At 36.0% G+C, this 22763-nt stretch overlaps 1 protein-coding gene across 1 annotated transcript; it reads left to right on the top strand.

Moving 5' to 3' along the window:
- The first annotated feature begins 14665 nt into the window (after nt 1-14665).
- LOC129760106 (uncharacterized) lies at nt 14666-16398 on the top strand. The gene is made up of 3 exons (XM_055757690.1): nt 14666-14745; nt 15255-15519; nt 15726-16398. Exons 2-3 carry the CDS (start codon nt 15408-15410, stop codon nt 16253-16255), a joined length of 642 nt encoding a protein of 213 aa, XP_055613665.1. The 5' UTR covers nt 14666-14745; nt 15255-15407; the 3' UTR covers nt 16256-16398.
- Nucleotides 16399-22763: the final 6365 nt, after the last annotated feature.

Raw genomic sequence — 22763 nt, 5'->3', positions numbered from 1 at the left:
ATTTTGACAATTTTGACAATTTTGACAATTTTGACAATTTTGACAATTTTGACAATTTTGACAATTTTGACAATTTTGACAATTTTGACAATTTTGACAATTTTGACAATTTTGACAATTTTGACAATTTTGACAATTTTGACAATTTTGACAATTTTGACAATTTTGACAATTTTGACAATTTTGACAATTTTGACAATTTTGACAATTTTGACAATTTTGACAATTTTGACAATTTTGACAATTTTGACAATTTTGACAATTTTGACAATTTTGACAATTTTGACAATTTTGACAATTTTGACAATTTTGACAATTTTGACAATTTTGACAATTTTGACAATTTTGACAATTTTGACAATTTTGACAATTTTGACAATTTTGACAATTTTGACAATTTTGACAATTTTGACAATTTTGACAATTTTGACAATTTTGACAATTTTGACAATTTTGACAATTTTGACAATTTTGACAATTTTGACAATTTTGACAATTTTGACAATTTTGACAATTTTAACAACTTTGACAATTTTGACAATTTTGACAATTTTGACAATTTTGACAATTTTGACAATTTTGACAATTTTGACAATTTTGACAATTTTGACAATTTTGACAATTTTGACAATTTTGACAATTTCGACAATTTTTACAATTTCGACAATTTCGACAATTTTGACAATTTTGACAATTTTGACAATTTTGAAAATTTTGACAATTTTGACAATTTTGACAATTTTGACAATTTTGACAATTTTGACAATTTTGACAATTTTGACAATTTTGACAATTTTGACAATTTTGACAATTTTGACAATTTTGACAATTTTGACAATTTTGACAATTTTGACAATTTTGACAATTTTGACAATTTTGACAATTTTGACAATTTTGCCAGTTTTGCCAATTTTGATAATTTTGATAATTTTGACAATTTTGACAATTTTGACAATTTTGACAATTTTGACAATTTTGACAATTTTGACAATTTTGACAATTTTGACAATTTTGACAATTTTGACAATTTTGACAATTTTGACAATTTTGACAATTTTGACAATTTTGACAATTTTGACAATTTTGACAATTTTGACAATTTTGACAATTTTGACAATTTTGACAATTTTGACAATTTTGACAATTTTGACAATTTTGACAATTTTGACAATTTTGACAATTTTGACAATTTTGACAATTTTGACAATTTTGACAATTTTGACAATTTTGACAATTTTGACAATTTTGACAATTTTGACAATTTTGACAATTTTGACAATTTTGACAATTTTGACAATTTTGACAATTTTGACAATTTTGACAATTTTGACAATTTTGACAATTTTGACAATTTTGACAATTTTGACAATTTTGACAATTTTGACAATTTTGACAATTTTGACAATTTTGACAATTTTGACAATTTTGACAATTTTGACAATTTTGACAATTTTGACAATTTTGACAATTTTGACAATTTTGACAATTTTGACAATTTTGACAATTTTGACAATTTTGACAATTTTGACAATTTTGACAATTTTGACAATTTTGACAATTTTGACAATTTTGACAATTTTGACAATTTTGACAATTTTGACAATTTTGACAATTTTGACAATTTTGACAATTTTGACAATTTTAACAATTTTGACAATTTTGACAATTTTGACAATTTTGACAATTTTGACAATTTTGACAATTTTGACAATTTTGACAATTTTGACAATTTTGACAATTTTGACAATTTTGACAATTTTGACAATTTTGACAATTTTGACAATTTTGACAATTTTGACAATTTTGACAATTTTGACAATTTTGACAATTTTGACAATTTTGACAATTTTGACAATTTTGACAATTTTGACAATTTTGACAATTTTGACAATTTTGACAATTTTGACAATTTTGACTATTTTGACAATTTTGACAATTTTGACAATTTTGACAATTTTGACAATTTTGACAATTTTGACAATTTTGACAATTTTGACAATTTTGACAATTTTGACAATTTTGACAATTTTGACAATTTTGACAATTTTGACAATTTTGACAATTTTAACAATTTTGACAATTTTGACAATTTTGACAATTTTGACAATTTTGACAATTTTGACAATTTTGACAATTTTGACAATTTTGACAATTTTGACAATTTTGACAATTTCGACAATTTTGACAATTTCGACAATTTTGACAATTTTGACAATTTTGACAATTTCGACAATTTTGACAATTTCGACAATTTCGACAATTTTGACAATTTTGACAATTTTGAAAATTTTGACAATTTTGACAATTTTGACAATTTTGACAATTTTGACAATTTTGACAATTTTGACAATTTTGACAATTTTGACAATTTTGACAATTTTGACAATTTTGACAATTTTGACAATTTTGACAATTTTGACAATTTTGACAATTTTGACAATTTTGACAATTTTGACAATTTTGACAATTTTGACAATTTTGACAATTTTGACAATTTTGACAATTTTGACAATTTTGACAATTTTGACAATTTTGACAATTTTGACAATTTTGACAATTTTGACAATTTTGACAATTTTGACAATTTTGACAATTTTGACAATTTTGACAATTTTGACAATTTTGACAATTTTGACAATTTTGACAATTTTGACAATTTTGACAATTTTGACAATTTTGACAATTTTGACAATTTTGACAATTTGGACAATTTTGACAATTTTGACAATTTTGACAATTTTGACAATTTTGACAATTTTGACAATTTTGACAATTTTGACAATTTTGACAATTTTGACAGTTTTGACAATTTTGACAATTTTGACAACTTTGACAATTTTGACAATTTTGACAATTTTGACAATTTTGACAATTTTAACAATTATTTACTTATACTCTCACTCTCTTACTATCTTACTCTCTTACTCTCTTACTCTCTTACTCTCTTACTCTCTTACTCTCTTACTCTCTTACTCTCTTTCTCTCTTACTCTCTTACTCTCTTACTCTCTTACTCTCTTACTCTCTTACTCTCTTACTCTCTTACTCTCTTACTCTCTTACTCTCTTACTCTCTTACTCTCTTACTCTCTTACTCTCTTACTCTCTTACTCTCTTACTCTCTTACTCTCTTACTCTCTTACTCTCTTACTCTCTTACTCTCTTACTCTCTTACTCTCTTACTCTCTTACTCTCTTACTATCTTACTCTCTTACTCTCTTACTCTCTTACTCTCTTACTCTCTTACTCTCTTACTCTCTTACTCTCTTACTTTCTTACTCTCTTACTCTCTTACTCTCTTACTCTTTTACTCTCTTACTCTATTTTTCTATTTCTCTCTTGCTTTCTTACACTTTTACTCCCTCACTCTCTTACTCCTTCACTCTCTTACACTCTTTCTCTCTTTTATTCTCTGGTTTTGACAGAAACTATACCAAAACTTCGATATCTAACCTTTGCCCACTGTCTCGTGTAACAATATTTTGCCCAATTGTTCAACTACCTAGCATTGTACTGCCAGGAAGCATGCATCCATATTGTAATCCGCTTCCTTTTTTCGCACCCAAACAAGGACAAGGTTCTATTAGTTCTGCATATTCCCTCCATTGAAAACTCTGTCAATGGAACAAACACACACCTAGTAAAAGTGTACCAAAAGCATATGCACGCTCTTCCGGTAAAGGTGAACCTACCAGCTCACTCGAGAGAGATGCAATCCGGCAACACGAAGCAAATTGAATGATCTTATTTCTGAAACGATATTAAATTTTGCACTGCACTCTCTACCAGCCAGCCAGCCAGCCGGCATCATCAGCACATCCTTTTTCACCATTCTGGCCCGGATGGATGGAATCGGAAAACTCCAGTACTCAAGGCAAGACTTCGAAAGGATGCGACTCGAACAACATCAGTTTTCAGCAAACGAAAGCAACACGAGCTTTCTCGTCCTGCCACGCACCTTACTTCCGTTTCCGGAAACGTTTCGTCTATCGGTGTGGAGCAAAAACTTTCCGATCGATATGACCCAGGATGCTCGAAACTGCCAACTTGTCGTGGTAAGTGATGGGTCGGTTGGATGACAGTTTTCGTTTTTTTTTCTCTTTTTTTCTATTTTTAAGAATGTTTAACAAGAACACCAACTCTCTCCTTCTCTTTGTGGAGGAAATTTGGGGACACATCAAAGAAAACTTTCTCAATGGTACTCGATTTACAAAATTTATGATTCAACAAAACTCACGACAGCTTACATGTTTTGAATCTTAACACTGTCCAGTTGTTTCCTCACATATGCTTTAAAACTTCCGAACGTTCTGCTTTATAACTAATTCTACATCCACATGTATCAAGGAGCAAAATTTGTGGTTTCCGAAAGTTTCCAGATTAACAGATATTGTTTTCTAAGATTATCCTACCCAAGCTAGTCAATCCGCAAAGAGGAAGAAGGTACGAAGAAGGATCAGAACCCGACGAAAGTGATAGTTTTGGGCAAAAACTTTGTCCTTCGAGTGGCTGAAGTAAATATTTCATCGATGCTTGAGCAGAAGTTAAACACCCACACACTTCCGAACTCTTCGAAATTGAATCGATTCCATTCGAGAGCTGTTAATATTTAACATCCCTCGATGTGTGTTTCAATTTTGCCTTAAGAACATTTGATGAGTAAGACTTAAAAAAACACATTGCATTCATCAAATTGTATTTCCAGCTGACATTTTATCACTTCTAGACAAACTGCTAGAGAAAGTCAAATTGCCGAGCTCATCTCCAAGCAAAAATTCGATTATTTTTGGCCATCCAAATGGAAAGCCCGACTCCAAGAGTGGAGATTGCAGATTTCATTTTGTCTCTTCGGCTTCGTCTTCTGGATTCCTTTGAACTCAGCTGTTTCTAGTCCACCGTTTTCACCATCCAATTAAAAGTTGGAATATCCAAATGAAGATCGACAAAAAAAAAAGAATGAATTTGTTTTGATGCTTTTTGATCATCAAACGTCTTTTCACGACAAAGGTGAATATGATTATTACAAATTTCGAAATTATATGAAACCTGATTGAAGAGCAGCACAATAATGTTCACAATTTCATTAAAATTTCAGTTAGACAGTTGCACTTTTGCAACAGAATGAGTTTGCAAATAGGATTCTATATTTTCAAGACCAACTATCAGACCTGCCAAAAGTTAAAATTTCCCTATTCGTGCTTCAAAAAGCACGAGCCCACAATTTCAATTCAATTCGAAACTTTGCCCATTTATCTCATTCAAACGGATGTTCCGGTGTTTTTTCGAGCCCGGGAAATCACCCGGAACGGAACACCCTGCTCGCGAGAGGCTCAGCTGGTTGGATCCTCGCGAAAAACGAGCGAAATATCATTAATTATTGTTTGCTGTCCCGTTTAAATGAACTGTGGCCAGGGTTACGTTGGGAATGTTTCGTCGTGATTAATCGATGCTGTTGCTCCTTTGAACGGTAGAATGCTTGCCATTTCACTCTGGTCTCACATTGAAAAAGGTTTTGAAGAAGTTGCCGGTGTTTGGATGTTTAAAAATTCAAGAAATACTCAAAAATCCAAATGATTTCAATTTTGAAAGTAAAAAATTTCCAAGGCTGACAGAATCATAAACCATTTTTGCTGAATAACTGGCATTTCTTATCTAGAGACATAATTTTAAAGACTTTGCCTACCATTGTTAAACCATACATTCATTCGTTCCAAAACAATAGTAAAATGATCATTTTTATGCATTACCTGGATGAACTACAAAAACTCTTTGATTTGGTTGACACAAAATCAAAAATTTTGCGTTGAGCATACCTGCAAAAGAAAGAAAAGAAAAAAAATAATTTTTGAAATTTTTGCTAGGTATTAAGGATCCGAAACAAGATGAACAAATTTTCTGATTATTTGGTTCCCTGATTTTATGAATCCCTAATTTTTGAATCCCTGATTTTCTGAATTTTTCACTTTCTGATTTTCTGACTATCTGACTTTCTGACTTTCTGACTTTCTGATTTTCTGACTTTCTGACTTTCTGACTTTCTGACTTTCTGACTTTCCGACTTTCTGACTTTCTGACTTTCTGACTTTCTGACTTTCTGACTTTCTGACTTTCTGACTTTCTGACTTTCTGACTTTCTGATTTTCTGACTTTCCGACTTTCTGACTATCTGACTTTCTGACTTTCTAACTTTCTGACTTTCTGACTTTCTGACTTTCTGACTTTCTGACTTTCTGACTTTCTGACTTTCTGACTTTCTGACTTTCTGACTTTCTGACTTTCTGACTTTCTGGCTATCTGACTTTCTGACTTTCCGACTTTCTGACTTTCTGACTTCCAGACTTTCTGAATTTTTTACTCTCTGACTTCCTGGCTTTCTGACTTTTTGACATTCGGACTTTCTGACTTTTTGACTTTCTGACATTCTGACTTTCTGACTTTCTGACTTTCTGACTTTCTGACTTTCTGACTTTCTGATTTTCTGACGTTCTGACTTTCTGACTTTCTGACTTTCTGACTTTCTGACTTTCTGACTTTCTGACTTTCTGACTTTCTGACTTTCTGACTTTCTAACTTTCTGACTTTCTGACTTTCTGACTTTCTGACTTTCTGACTTTCTGACTTTCTGACTTTCTGACTTTCTGACTTTCTGACTTTCTGACTTTCTGATTTTCTGACTTTCTGACTTTCTGACTTTCTGACTTTCTGACTTTCTGACTTTCTGACTTTCTGATTTTCTGACTTTCTGACTTTCTGACTTTCTGACTTTCTGACTTTCTGACTTTCTGACTTTCTGATTTCCTGACTTTCTGACTTTCTGACTTTCTGACTTTCTGCCTTTCTGACTTTCTGACTTTCTGACTTTCTGACATTCTGACTTTCTGACTTTCTGACTTTCTGACTTTCTGATTTTTTGACATTCCGACTTTGTGCATTTCTGACTTTCTGATTTTTTGACATTCCGACTTTGTGCATTTCTGACTTTTTGACTTTCTGACTTTCTGACTTTCTGACTTTTTGGCTATCTGACTTTCTGACTTTCCGACTTTCTGACTTTCTGACTTCCAGACTTTCTGAATTTTTTACTCTCTGACTTCCTGGCTTCCTGACTTTTTGACATTCGAACTTTCTGACTTTCTGACTTTCTGACTTTATGACTTTCTGACTTTCTGACTTTCTGACTTTCTGACTTTCTGACTTTCTGACTTTCTGACTTTCTGACTTTCTGACTTTCTGACTTTCTGACTTTCTGACTTTCTGACTTTCTGACTTTCTGACTTTCTGACTTTCTGACTTTCTGACTTTCTGACTTTCTAACTTTCTGACTTTCTGACTTTCTGACTTTCTGACTTTCTGACTTTCTGACTTTCTGACTTTCTGATTTTCTGACTTTCCGACTTTCTGACTATCTGACTTTCTGACTTTCTAACTTTCTGACTTTCTGACTTTCTGACTTTCTGACTTTCTGACTTTCTGACTTTCTGACTTTCTGACTTTCTGACTTTCTGACTTTCTGACTTTCTGACTTTCTGGCTATCTGACTTTCTGACTTTCCGACTTTCTGACTTTCTGACTTCCAGACTTTCTGAATTTTTTACTCTCTGACTTCCTGGCTTTCTGACTTTTTGACATTCGGACTTTCTGACTTTTTGACTTTCTGACATTCTGACTTTCTGACTTTCTGACTTTCTGACTTTCTGACTTTCTGACTTTCTGATTTTCTGACGTTCTGACTTTCTGACTTTCTGACTTTCTGACTTTCTGACTTTCTGACTTTCTGACTTTCTGACTTTCTGACTTTCTGACTTTCTGACTTTCTAACTTTCTGACTTTCTGACTTTCTGATTTTCTGACTTTCTGACTTTCTGACTTTCTGACTTTCTGACTTTCTGACTTTCTGACTTTCTGATTTTCTGACTTTCTGACTTTCTGACTTTCTGACTTTCTGACTTTCTGACTTTCTGACTTTCTGACTTTCTGACTTTCTGATTTTCTGACTTTCTGACTTTCTGACTTTCTGACTTTCTGACTTTCTGACTTTCTGATTTCCTGACTTTCTGACTTTCTGACTTTCTGACTTTCTGCCTTTCTGACTTTCTGACTTTCTGACTTTCTGACATTCTGACTTTCTGACTTTCTGACTTTCTGACTTTCTGATTTTTTGACATTCCGACTTTGTGCATTTCTGACTTTCTGATTTTTTGACATTCCGACTTTGTGCATTTCTGACTTTTTGACTTTCTGACTTCCTGACTTTCTGACTTTTTGGCTATCTGACTTTCTGACTTTCCGACTTTCTGACTTTCTGACTTCCAGACTTTCTGAATTTTTTACTCTCTGACTTCCTGGCTTCCTGACTTTTTGACATTCGAACTTTCTGACTTTCTGACTTTCTGACTTTATGACTTTCTGACTTTCTGACTTTCTGACTTTCTGACTTTCTGACTTTCTGACTTTCTGACTTTCTGACTTTCTGACTTTCTGACTTTCTGACTTTCTGACTTTCTGACTTTCTGACTTTCTGACTTTCTGACTTTCTGACTTTCTGACTTTCTGACTTTCTGACTTTCTGACTTTCTAACTTTTTGACTTTCTGACTTTCTGACTTTCTGACTTTCTGACTTTCTGATTTTCTGATTTTCTGATTTTCTGACTTTCTGACTTTCTGACTTTCTGACTTTCTGACTTTCTGACTTTCTGACTTTCTGACTTTCTGACTTTCTGACTTTCTGACTTTCTCACTATCTGACTTTCTGACTTTCTGACTTTTGGACTTTCTTACTTTCTGACTTTCCTACTTTCTGACTTTCTGACTTTCTGATTTTCTGACTTTCTGACTTTCTGACTTTCTGACTTTCTGACTTTCTGATTCTCTGACTTTCTGACTTTCTGACTTTCTGACTTTCTGACTTTTTGACTTTTTGACTTTTTGACTTTTTGACTTTTTGACTTTCTGGCTTTTTGATTTTTTGACTTTTAAACTTTTTGACTTTCTGACTTTCTGACTTTTTAACTATCTGAATTTATGAATTTCTGACTTTCTTACTTTCATATCTTCAGCGTTGGCTTTCTGTCTTTCAGAATTTTTTTTTTCTTGCTTTTTGAACTTTTGACATTTTTACTCTCTGATTTAATGAATTCCTGATAGTATAAATTTTATGATATTTGAATTTCGTACGTCCAGACTTTCTAAATTTATGTTTTTTTTTTGGACATTTATTAGTTTAAAAACTTATCTTTAAAATTCGAAATTTAAAGTTTAAATACTTAAGTAAAGTTTTTTGATAAAAAAAATCTTTCAACACTAGAATTTTGAATTTAAAAATATTTAAATAAGACCCTTAATAATATAACTGCATAATTGTCACAGAGATATATTTTTAGATGATTTTTCTTAAGTTATTTTTCATAAACAAATTTTGTATGGAATTATCGAAATTGGTTCGTTCGGTCAAAGATTCATAATTTTTTATGCGTAATCTACTTGAGGAAGGCTTATTTGCGACACAAGTTTTACATTTCAGGAACCTAGTCTTTTTTTCAGTTTAAAACTTTTTAAAGGAATTTTTCTCGCAGAACTACTTTATCGAAGACCATAACTTCGAATCTTTTAAGTGACAAACACTTTAATAGAAATATCTTGCTAGGCAATGGAAGTGATGTCAGCAAAATTGCCTAAAAACTACCCTTATTCAACTGCTTATAACTATTTGCTAACCGTAAACGTCAATCGTGGATGAGTTTTTAACCAAAACAAAAATTTTAAAATTAAGTTGTTTTCCACTAGCAGTAGGGTTTCCATATGCCTTTTTTTAATTTTATAAGTGGGAATTTCCTCTCTATATTGGATTACAACTCATGGAGATTTTTTCATAGTGTATTTTGCTAAATGATGTATTTTATTGAATGAATAAAAACGGGTTTAAAAATCTGTTGATATTATTTGCTAAGAAAACTTGCTTGGTCAATAGGCCGCTGCAAACTTTGTATGGAAATTTCAAATTCTTTAATGTTTACACCTCCCATAACAATGCAAAAAATTAACATGCTATTTGTTGCCAGCAATAGCAATACAAATTTTGAAAGCGATCCATCTAGCCCTGAGAAAGTTTAAATTGTTTATGGAAATTAGATTGTTTATAAAAATTAATTAAAAAACCGTCAGAAATGTACTGAAAATTTAAAAAAATATAACTCTGGATGAAAAATATTTCTTAATTCTAGCCGTACAATTCATGTGAAAAAAGCACAAACCTAACTGGTATTTAGTTTAAGATATTCGATGTAATACAATTTTTTTTTTCATTTTTTTTATTTGAGCGTTTTTGACTGCTTACTTGAAAGCTGTATAAAAATCTCAAAAAAGACTGATTTCCATAGCCAGGAAATTTATTGATTTATATAACCTTTGCAAAAAATTATCATGAAAGTATTAAAAACTCTATTAAGCAAAGTCTGCCATTCTTAAGTACTTTTCAATAATTTCAGATTTTTTATTTTGAAATGGTTATAACTTTTTTCATGAAATGCTAAGCTACTTGACATGTTAGCAAAAATGATGCTTTAGAAAATTCAAAACCAATAATGAAAGTAAAATTTCATTTTTAGCTTATTTGAGATTTGGATGATTTAATGTGCGAATATTTCTTCTTCCATACAAATTGCCAAACAAAATTGAAACGTGTTGCGCTTACTCAGGAATCAATCAAATCATCTCAAATTTTAAAAAGATGCTTGGTGCTCCAAAAGTAAGGTTGCCAAAATTTTTTCAGCACGTATCCGAGCCGGAAAATCCGGGCAATGTTATATAAAAACCTTCCAATATTCGGGCATTTGATTTCAAAATTGACTACCAAAATCCGGGCGATATCCGGGCAAATTTTGTCAAAACCCAGAAATCACTCAACAAAAATCATGAAAAAAAATTTTTTTCATCAAAACTCATTTAAATATTCTAGATCGTATTTTGGGCTCTCAAAAAACGTTTCATGATTATTTTTATAAAACTAGTTCAAAAAATTTCGTTTTGGAGGCATAAATATAAAAAAATATCAATAAATTTTTTTTTGTTTGAAAAAAATCCGGGCAAAATCCAGGCATTTTACAATGAAATCCGGGCAATCGGGCCGGACCGGACTGTTCATAAATTTTGTATTAAATAACCGGGAAATCCCGGATAAAACCAGGAAATCTTGCTACCTTATCCAAAAGGCATCGAAAAAACATATAGGAGCTAAAAGTGATTTTTTACAGCGATCTATTTGTCAAGCTTGAAGTCTTACAAAACCCTCCATGAGGGATTGCTTATATGAATAATCGTTATTTTTACACACATTTCGCGAAAATGGAGGTATTGCAAAAACGACCTTATCTCGACTATTGATGTCAAATCGAATACCTATTTGAAGCTATTGGAATAAGATGGTAGAGTTCAATGAGTCTTCTCTCAATAAACTAATGAGCCAATTTTATGGAAGGTTTGAAAACTTATACCTTCATAAAATCCAGGCAGTGAAGAAACTTATTTTGCGATCATCATCTAGAATCATATTCTTTTTTTATTTTTCTTTCTAACTTCTATTTTATCCAGAAAAAAAAGTTCAAAGCTAAGGAAACGATTGTAAAAACAAAGAAAACGAGATCCTTTTCAAAAAAAGAATTATAAACAAAATTATTTTGTAAGCTTAATTTCTAGATCTTCTAATTGTTGATTTAATGAAATAGATCATATCTAAATAAAGTTGTAGGAAAGATAAACCTCAGAAAATAATCAATTTTTTCGAATTGTCTCTACTCTTGGATTTATGCTAACGTTGGAGTAAGGTTGCCGAATTCACAGAAAAATTTATAATTTCATAGAATTTAGAACAAATTGTCATCACAGTGTCACAGAGCACAGAATTTTGGAAATATTTACAGATTTCACAGATTTTTATAAATTTTGGAAGAATTTCTGTCCCGGTCCTACTTCACCTAAATAATGAAATGTTGCGGGGTAAAGTATGGTGTACGATAAAAAATTTTACTCTCAAAAGTGCTCTTTCGCTCTTTTCAACATCTGTAAATATTCTCCATCTTTATTAATTTTCATTTCTGATTTTTTTTCACCAAGAATATACACTTTCACCGATATGCCGAAAAACAATTTACAAAGAAAGAATTTCCAAAATTATAATTGTTTATGTTGAAATGGACTTAACATTTCTAACTGAATTGGAAAATATAATAAAATTAGTAAAGCTGAAATTAACTGTAATATGTAAATGACTCAATTTGTCATGAATTTTCAATGAAATTAATGAAAAAAGCATTACAGAGAACCATCTCAGGCTTTTCCTGCAAAATCACAGAATGTAAGAATTTTTTTTTGCATAAACGCTGATTTTTTGCTTTTTGGTAACCTTGCATTGGAGCTTTATTGTTGAAAAGATGGAAAATTAAACAAAAGGATTATTTTATTTAAAATTTGTGTAAAATGCCATACTACCGTCAACTGGGGCAACATGCAACAATTTTCAATTTCGTTGGCTTCTAAAAACTTTATGTTCACAGTTATTCATACTTCCTATGTATTAAAAGTTTCAAGGTTGACCGGACATCAAATTGGCGTAATCAGAAAAATTATTGGTTCCTTCAGTTATTTTTAATTTTCTAAAAACATGCGATTTTCATCCTCCTCAGAAAATGGGGTAACTTGCAACAAACTATGTTTTTGATAAGAAATCTTATGAAAACGTATGAAAATGTATAGTTTTTGATAAATTTGCGATGAATTCATGATCATTACGCATGAAAACACCATTTGCTGTAATTTTTGTTTAGTGAAAACTTATTTTCACATTTTTTCTGAAAAGTAGGGTGCTGCATACATTTAGGGGTAAAACAATAGTACTAAAAATTGAAAAAGCCGAAATCATTAAAAAAAAAATGTTTGAATGAAAGAAATTTCAGTGTTGACAAACGCGTGATGCAAAACAATCATATTCCAGCATTTGGATATGAGATTTACAAGGTATTTCTTTGATTTGCATTTTGTTGCATTTTACCCCACACTGGTAACTGAATTATAAAAATATTTATTTAAAAAAATTGAGTGATTTTTCGAAAACTATTTTGGAGGAAACCAGTATATAGTTTGTAGGTGATATTCTCAAGCCAATCCTTCTTACTGGGTATAGTATTTTACGGCATCGAAAAATGTAAAAAATTGTACATTTATTGTTCGATTTTTTAAATTTTATATAAAAATCAAAAAATTTAAAAAACTATCTCAGGATGCTAGAAATTATGTCATCATCATGTTGTAATCATTAAAAGATATCTTTATCTCATTACATTAAATTAAAAATTGAATCAGTGTGGTGTTATCTAAATGTTGCATCCAACCCCGCTGTTGCATGATGCCCCGTTTGACGGTACCTTATAAATGAACTTGCTAGATTTTTCTATTTTTTTTTCGAATTTGGCAAGAAACAAAAAACAAAATAAAATTCAAGGTCTGATACGGCCCGTATGCCTGAATGACTTTGAAAAAGGCCAGATTTTGCCCTTCACTTTATTAAAAAAAATTATAAAAAACCAAGTCTTGCGACGTGAACATGCAATTATTTTAAACCTTTTTGGCAAGTTTAAAATAAAATTTAAAATCTGATGATGTGTATATTTTTTTTGATTCTACTCAGGAGTATTGCCCAAATTTATCCAGATTTGGAATCAAAAACCAATAAAATCAAAAGATGATATTTTACAGGTTTCCCACGATTTGTCTAGCCCGAATATGTGCAGGAAAAAAATCAAGCAAGATTGCTCCCGATTATTCAAAAGAAAAAATATGAATTTAAAGGATATTTTAAAATGTCCAAAATAGGGAAACTAGATATTGGATATGATTCTGACGAAATACACAGGGGCGCTGTGTATTTTAATATCCCCAATGTTTAAATACGATCCAAATGCGGTTGCGTTAAGCACTTGGTTTAAAACGCCTGATTTTGAGTCATGATAGCTTTTATTTACTAAGAAATTAAAAAAAATCCATTCCAATACCTTCACAAAACGAAAGCTTTCCAACACTTTTTAAGGCCAAAGCGCCAAATTCTCAACTTCCTTTGAAAACGGCTCTGGATACGCTTAATTTTACGCAAAATTTCCTCTCAATGGCAACGGTTAAACAAGCAAAACTCAAAACAGCTCCAGAATGAGTAGGAAGGTTCTAAAAGAAGACATTATCCAGCTGATTGAGAACGCACTGCCTCGTTGAAGGCAGACTGACAGCAAAGTCTACCGTAGGTTCGTAATTGATTACGCTTTTTCACGCACAAAATTTTCAAGCCCGTGAATCAACCGGTGATGTGGAAAATTTTAATTAATCGACTGTGCTTTTGATTCGTGCTTCCCTGAAATGGGATGAATGAAATGCTGAAAACGGGATGATGAGGTTTCGTTTCGGAAGACGATAATTGTAAAAAGCCTTCCGTTTCCGAGAAGTACCAATGTTACTAGGAGCCAAAGTGTTGTTATTTTCAGAAGCTTAATTTATTGAACCGGGTAGCGAAATTTTAATAACTAAATTCCGGCCCGGCGACTAGCAAATAGGAAGTTGGCGACAGAATTAACACCGGTATTTTAAAACGTTCAATTCTAAGAGAGAAAACTAAGCAGCTTATCTCGTCCGAGTTGCCATAAATACGACGAGGCGCAGAATTTTCTTCCATCAGTCATCGCTAGCTGATCTCGGACAGTAGAACGGGGTTAGTATGAAGACGAAAAAAAACTACAAGTGAAAACCAATAAATAAAATCACCCATCTGTCGGTGGTGCAAAAAAAAATTGGAACATAAGTGTCTCGATTGGAAAATTTGTCACCGGACTGTTTTTTTTTCGAATTTTTGTTTTCTTTTTCGGTAAACCCTTGTTGGCCCGGAATCAAGATATTGGGGGTTGTTTATCCGTATCCAAACTACTATAAATTGATACTTGCTGCTGGGGTGGTGAATATTTCATTTTCGGCTCAGAGTTTTTCAATTTGTTGGGGAACATCTGCGACCGAATTCATGTGAATCTGTCGATTATCGTTTACAAGCTGAGAAAAAGTTTTGAAAAATGTTTTGAAATTTGGCTAGAAAAATAAGGCATTAATATAGAAATCATTTAAATTGGAAATAGAGCTTTTGAATTTTATAAGAATGATATGAAATGAATCCTAATTTATAAATTCAAAAATTGAGTCTCGACTCTGGATTTTCTTCCTTTTTTTCAGACCACCCCTAAAGTCAAACCGCATCTGGATCCATCTCATCGTCAGCCCGAACCCGTCAATCCGACATCTCGCCACAGTAAATTTGCTTCGTTGGCAAATAAACAGACGACAAAAAAAAGGCAACAAATCTTCCTCTCACCAGAAGCCGCCAAAATGACTACTCACGGATGGCAGCCGCGGTTTTTTCTGTTGACATCGATGGCAATTTTGATTACCCTGCAGCAGCAACTCGGATCGATCGAATGTGCCAAGGCTGGGACGTCTGGTGAGTAGGATGAGGGATGATTTGGCCCGGTTTTTGGAAATTTACCGCAGTGACAGGGTTTCTTATTATTGATTAAAATTTCTTCCAACCGGATTAGCGCCGGGTTTGGTTGCAAATGGTGTACCATTTAACCGTACCTTTCTTCAGAGAATTCTATTTTAAATTTAATATTCTAATTCGTAATTATTCAAAAATCTCCCATACAGTGAGTCAACAATCACCTAAAGAACTTAGAAAACTGAGCTCGGATCTTTTGAAAGAACTTCGTCAAGCTGAAAAAGCGCTAGCCCCTTTCCAAAAACAGAAATCTACCCTGAACCAGCAACTCAAAAGTTACAATGCCCTGAGCACACGTCACGCCTGGAAATCTCCAGCCATGCAGAAGCAACGCAGTCAAGCCATCCGGAAGGATGCCCTCAGGATGCGATCAACGCTGCGCGCTTTCGATAAGAATTTCAAGAGCAATTTCGACTCCAAACTTCGATCCCTGAAGGCGAAAGCAGCGCGACAAGTTGGCCCCAATGGTGGTGGAGACTTGAGGGAACAGTTGGAACAAAGTGCTGCCATCTACCGGAAAATCCTGGAACTGCTGACCAACCTGATCGAGTGTCCGATTCACATTCTAGAGATCTTGGGACCGATGGGACCAACGACAGATACCAGTGAGTACGTGGATGTCACCGAACCCGTGTATCCGGGAGAGCTAGAATCTCCAGAAGGAAATAGTGTCTATTGATGCCAGACCTATGTTATGGTAAACGTTGGAACCAACCAAGTTAAGATGATGACTATGCGGCAACAAAATGGACCATGTTTGAAAAATTAGGTTATAAGCTGTTCTATACTTATCGGGAATGCAAATACAGCAATAAAATATAATTATCGTTGCAAAGTATTTAAGATTTTTATTTATTCATAAGTTGATTATTTTATTTAAACCAACTTCAAATCTGAACTGACAGTCAAAATAAACCCGATAAACTTAAGTTGATTTTCAGATTCCAGTCCAGAGTCCAGAGTCCAGAGCCCAGAATCCAGAATCCAGAGTCCAGAATCCAGAGTCCAGAGTCCAGAGGCCATAGTCCAGAGTCCAGAATCCAGAGTCCAGAGTCCAGAGTCCAGAGTCCAGAGTCCAGAATCCAAAGTTCAGAGTCTAGAGTCCAGAGTCCAGAGTACAGAGTCCAGACTCCAGAGTCCAGAGTCCAGAGTCCAGAGTCCAGAGTTCAGAGTCCTAAGTCCAGAGTTCAGAGTCCAGAGTCCAGAGTCCAGAGTCCAGAGTCCAGAGTCCAGAGTCCAGAGTCCAGAGTCCAGAGTCCAGAGTCCAGAGTCCAGAGTCCAGAGTCCAGAGTCCAGAGTCCAGAGTCCAGAGTCCAGAGTCCAGAGTCCAGAGTCCAGAGTTCAGAGTCCAGAGTCCGAGTCCAGAGTCCAGAGTCCAGAGTCCGAATCCTGAGTCCAGAGTCCAGAGTTTATGGTCCAGACTCCAAAGTCCAGAGTGCATAGTCCAGAGTCCAGAGTCCAGAGTCTAGAGTCCACAGTCCAGAGTTCAGATTCCAGAGTCCAGAGTCCAGAGCCCAGATTCCAGAGTCCAGAGTCCAGAGTCCAGAGTCCAGAGTCCAGAGTCCAGAGTCCAGAGTCCAGAGTCCAGAGTCCATAAGCCCAGAATCCAGAGATGAAATTCCAGAGTTCCGAGTCCATAAGATCAGAGTCCAGAGTCCAGAGTCCAGAGTGTAGGGTCCAGAGTCCAAAATCCAGAATCCAGAGTCCAGAGTCAAAAGTCCAGAGTCCAAAGTCCAGAGTCCAGAGTCCAGAGTCCAGAGTCCAGAGTCCGGAGTCCAGAGTTCAGATTCCAGAGCCCAGAGTCCAGAGTCCACAGTCCAGAGTCCAGAGTTCTGAGTCCAGAGCAGGCTTCCGAAAAGTACTGGCGAACGACAGTATTCTTGCGAACGTCGCACGTGCACCTCGATGAAAGCTTTCCGAATATTTCTTCCCGACAGTTCAAAAAGTAGCGGTCGTGCGATGTACAGCGAGGCCTCGTTTGACCTCATGCGAAAGTTTGTTCGTGGGTTTGAAAGTTTTTTAAGCTTCGTGACAGTTTTGGGAAAATCTTCGTGACAGTTTTCAATGCGTTGAATTTCGCATGACAGTACTACCTACTCCGTCCGACTGTAGCCGAGATTCGCTTTGGATTAACATCCACGCTCGGGCCGAGTTAATTTCGAACGAGCGTAGGTATGAATTTCTTTCTCGCTTAATGTGGGGAGGGGGGGTGATCACCCCGATCACCCTCCTCATAGGACCCTATAGGGTAATCATATCGCCTAACCTGCACCGGCACCACACATCGCGTTTCGCCTCGGTCGTATGCTCCTGCTCGATGGCTCGTTCGATCTATTCGATCCGAGCAGCAGCGCATACGATCGGGCATGGGTACAGTATGGGCACAACAGTCACCCGTGACAGTCCTGCCCATAACTGTCACGCCCTGCAGCCGACAGTTAGGATGAAATTATTTTCGGAACAGGAGGCATGAAGGTATGAAAACCGAACTGTCGGTTGGGTTCGCTACAGCTTAAAGCACAACACTTTCAGCAACGCATGCTTTGAGCAGATTGTTCAGATACAGCCTGGGTTCTCGCCCGTGTGCGATGTAGCCGAAGCATTACGATTTGTTACCGACGGTACAGCAGCGAACCTAGTTGTAAGGAAAACCGAGACAGTTTGTTTGGCAAGAAAAAAGCTGTCATAGCAAAGCTGTACTTTTCGGAAGCCTGGTCCAGAGTCCACAGTCCAGAGTTCAGATTCCAGAGTCCAGAGTCCAGAGTCCAGAGTCCGATTCCAGAGTCCAGAGTCCAGAGTCCAGAGTCCGAATCCTGAGTCCAGAGTCCAGAGTTTATGGTCCAGAGTCCAGAGTTTATGGTCCAGACTCCAAAGTCCAGATTGCATACTCCAGAGTCCAGAGTCCAGAGTCTAGAGTCCAGAGTCCAGAGTGTAGGGTCCAGAGTCCAGAGTCCAGAGTCCAGAGTTCGGAGTCCAGAGTCCAGAGTCCAGAGTCCAGAGGCCATAAGCCCAGAATCCAGAGATGAAATTCCAGAGTTCCGAGTCCATAAGATCAGAGTCCAGAGTTCAGAGTCCAGAGTCTAGAGTCCAGAGTCCAGAGTCCAGAATCCAGAGTCCAGAGTCCAGAATCCAGAGTCCAGAGTCCAGAGTCAAGAGTCCAAAGTCCTGAGTCCAGAACTCAGATTCCAGAGTCCAGAGTCCAGAGTCCAGATTCCAGAGTCCAGAGTCCAGAGTCCAGAGTCCAGAGTCCAGAGTCCAGAGTCCAGAGTCCAGAGTCCAGAGTCCAGAGTCCAGAGTCCAGAGTCCAGAGTCCAGAGTCCAGAGTCCAAAGTCCAGAGTCCAGAGTCCAGAATTTCGAGCTAAGATTCCGGAGCCCAGTGTCCAGAGTCCAGATTCCATAGTCCAGAGTCCGAAGTCCAGAGTTCGTAGTTCAGAGTCCAGAGTCCGGAGTTCAAAGTCCAGAGTCCGGAGTTCGGAGTTCAATGTCCAGAGTCCACAGTCTAGAGTCCACAGTCCAGAGTCCTCAGTGCAGAGTCCAGAGTCCAGAGTCCAGAGCCCAAAGTCCAGAGTCTAGAGTCCAGAGTCCAGAGTCCAGAATCTATAGTCCAGAGTCCAGAGTCCCGAGCTCAGAGTCCCGACTCAGAGTCCAAAGTCCAGAGTCCAGAGTCCAGAGTCCAGAGTCCAGAGACCAGAGTCCAGAGTCCAAAGTTGAACGTCCATAAGCCCAGAGTCCATAGTAGAGATTCCAGAGTTCCGAGTCCAGAGTCTGAATTCCACGGTCCAGAATCCTGAGTCGAGAGTCGAAAGTCCAGAGTCGAAAGTCCAGAGTCCAGAGTTCAGAGTCCAGAATCTAGAGTCCAGAGTCCAGAGTCCAGAGTCCAGAGTCCAGAGTCCAGAGTCAAGAGTCCAGAGTCCAAAGACCAGTCTCCAGAGTCTGGAGTCCAGATTCTAGAGTCCAGAGTCCAGAGTCCAGAGTCCAGGGCCAAAGTCCACAGTCCAGATTCCAAAGTCCATGGGCCCAGAGTCCAGAATCGAGATTCCAGAGTCCAGAGTCCCGAATCCAGAGTCGAGAGTCAAAAGTTTAGAGTCCAAAGTCCAAAGTCCAGTGTCCAAAGTCCAGAGTCCAGAGCTCAAAGTCCAGAGTCCAGAGTCCAGAGTCCAGAGTCCAAAGTCCAGAGTCCAGAGTCCAGAGTCCACAGTCCAGAGTCCACAGTCCAGAGTCCACAGTTCAAAGTTCGGAGTCTAGCGTTTATAGTTCAAAATCCAGAATCCGGAGTTCAATGTCCAGAGTCCACAGTCTAGAGTCCAGAGTTCAGATTCCAGAGACTTTAGTCCAGAGTCCAGAGTCCAAAGGCCAGTTTCTAGAGTCCAGAGTCCAGAGTCCTCAAGAGTCCAGAGTCCAGAGTTTAGCGTCTGGAGTCCAGAATTGAGAGCTTAGAGTCCAGAGCTCAGAGTCCAGAGTACATACAAAGATTAGAACTAAGAGTCCGGGGTCCACAGTTCAGAGTTCACAGTCTAGAGTCCAGAGTCCAGAATTTCGAGCTAAGATTCCGGAGTCCAGAGTCCAGAATCTAGAGTCCAGAGTCCAGAGTCCCGAGCTCAGAGTCCCGAGCCCAGAGTCCAGAGTCTAAAGTCCAGAGTCCAGAGTTCAAAGTCCAGAGTCCAAAGTCCATAGTCCAGAGTCCAAAGTTCAGAGTCCAGAGTCCAGAGTCCAGAGTCCAGAGTCCAGAGTCCAGAGTCCAGAGTCAAGAGTCCAGAGTCCAGAGTCCAGAGTCCAGAGTCCACAGTTCCAGAGTCCAGATTCCAGAATCCAGTGTCCAGAAACATTGATACTCTGTAAAAAACTTTTTTCAAATTTTTTCAATCAATTTTCAATAATTATCTTTTGGAACATTGAACGATTGTTATGTGCAATCCATTTTATGAGCTTCCTATTTGAATAAGAAATCGTCCCATGTTTTCAAGTAAAAGATAAGAAACGAATAGAAAAAAATATAAAAAAAAATGAATTTCGGTGCTTATCTCTGAAAATGATATCATTTTTGCCTCTTTCAAATTCACACAAATACTCCATTTTCCATTCAGAGTCAGCAATGAAACTTCATACAAAAGGCGGAAATGAAGCACCGCACTTCCTCTTCCATCATTATTGCAAATCAGCTCCGAACGCCCGGGCAGGAAATCGTAAATAATAACAATAATAATACCCGCAGCCGGCTTCAAATCACCTTCACCATTTGTTAGGGGGCATTGAGGATAGGGTAAGAGCAGCTGCTTCTATTCATCAATAATTGCATCCCGATGAATGATGACGCCCCCTTGCGCTAGGCAACGGAATAGGATGCGGAAGTGGGGGTGGGAGTGGGTTTGAGGTTCCGGGAAGAGGCTGCTTCTGCAAAATATTCAAGCAATGAATACAATTACACTCTCCCTGTACCTAAATACACGCTTTCAACTGCGCTTTCCATCGTCAGGAACCAAACAAATCCTGGCAAGCATTTTGAATCTCGAAACGGAGATGGCTCGTGTGTATGTTGGAACCTATCCGTAAATAGCAGCAGCTAGGCGAAAGAAGCTGGCTAGCGTATCGGTATCGATCGATTGATGATTGGCTTTCTCGCTGCTCCGCTCTATGGCGCCTTCATTGTAGCTGATTTTCTGCTGCTGTACAAAAGCCCGACACCCACCATCGGATGCTGCTGCTCGAGAAAGGAATCTGAATTGAAAATGATGAATGTGTTGATTTTTATTTCTGCCTTCCTGCCTGCTGATGGTTGGTATTAAGGTTTTTTTCTGAGCTGATAGGGCGATGAATAGCAGGGAACTGATATCCCTGGCCTGTGTTAATAAAGGTGGTTCAAATTCATACTTCATATTCAACATTTTGAATCAAAGCGATACGAGCTAAATACTTGATTTTTCAGTTCAGCATTCAGAGGTTTAGGTTTACTTCTGGACAACATCGACAGCTTTACAAATTTGACCGAGCCGAAAAGTCAAAATCTACAAGTGATTTAAAGATTCAATTAAAGCACGTAGTTGTTGAATGCGAGAAGACTTTTTTCTATGGCGACCGTCAAACATTGTGTCTAAAAGTTTAAACGTGGTCCTATTCATATTCCCAGTTCAGGTGATTTTCATCAAGTAAACTTAGCTGATGTGAAAATATATTGAAGAATGAAAAAGTGTTGGAAAAAAAGAGTTAACAAACATGTCGGAAAATTGTCTCGTCTCCGGCGGAATTAAGTATTCAGACTTACTGACTACTTGACACTGCTTTGAATTTACAATAGCAATCCACTTAAATTTTGATTGAAAACTCAAATCTTGACACACATAAATCCTACCTCATCTTTAGAATGGGTTTTTTTATGAGGAAGTGTAACTCAAGAGGTTCATTATATTGAAACAACCATTTCAATTTGGCTTGTAGGCATGATCACTACCAACTATGATTAACAGTATAGGCAAAAAAAATTATACAAAATACTTGTTGCTTTATAACTAATAACTTCGATGATAATAATCGTTAATGGCATAACAAAATTTTTGCTAAATTGGAACATTTTTAAAACAAAAAATTTCAGTCTTATTTTTATTTTGTCACACTTGTGACTTCTTCTGAATGCTCAGCTTCATACTCATAAGGATTTTGATAAATTGTACAAGGCAACAAACCTCAAATTTTTCCGTGGTGCAAAGAATTTTTGAGCTTATTTTGATTGATTGGGGTTACCTGATTCCAAATAAATATTCATTTTTTTCAGATTTTTAAATGTATTTCTTGTGCAAATTGGTAAAATTTATTTACGAAATGTCGGCACTTCCGCAACAAATCCGTAAAACATTTAAAAAAAACTTTACAAACAAAAGTTTTAAATATAAGATCAACTTTGCGGAAACCGCATTCAATTTCGATTACTGCAAAAAAAGTTTAAGAAATTTCCTTCTTGTTAACTTTTCGCCATTCTGTAAATTTTGTGATATTGAAGAATTTTAAATTTTTTTGAAATAATATTGAATTTTTGATGTTTTTTGAAAGAAAAATCAAATCGTTTGAGCATCCATTCTTTTGGAATGTCCAAAAAACTTGTAGTGAGATTTTTTCAACTTTCTAAAAATTGTAACATTTTACTGTTTAAATTATTTTTTCTCTGATATTAGAATAACCAAGCTTAGAAATTATT

The sequence above is a fragment of the Uranotaenia lowii genome, unplaced genomic scaffold, assembly GCF_029784155.1.
Source record: "Uranotaenia lowii strain MFRU-FL unplaced genomic scaffold, ASM2978415v1 HiC_scaffold_442, whole genome shotgun sequence".
NCBI lineage: Eukaryota > Metazoa > Arthropoda > Insecta > Diptera > Culicidae > Uranotaenia > Uranotaenia lowii.
Note: the sequence above shows the minus strand (reverse complement) of the source record. Positions and strands in the feature narration are given on the sequence as shown.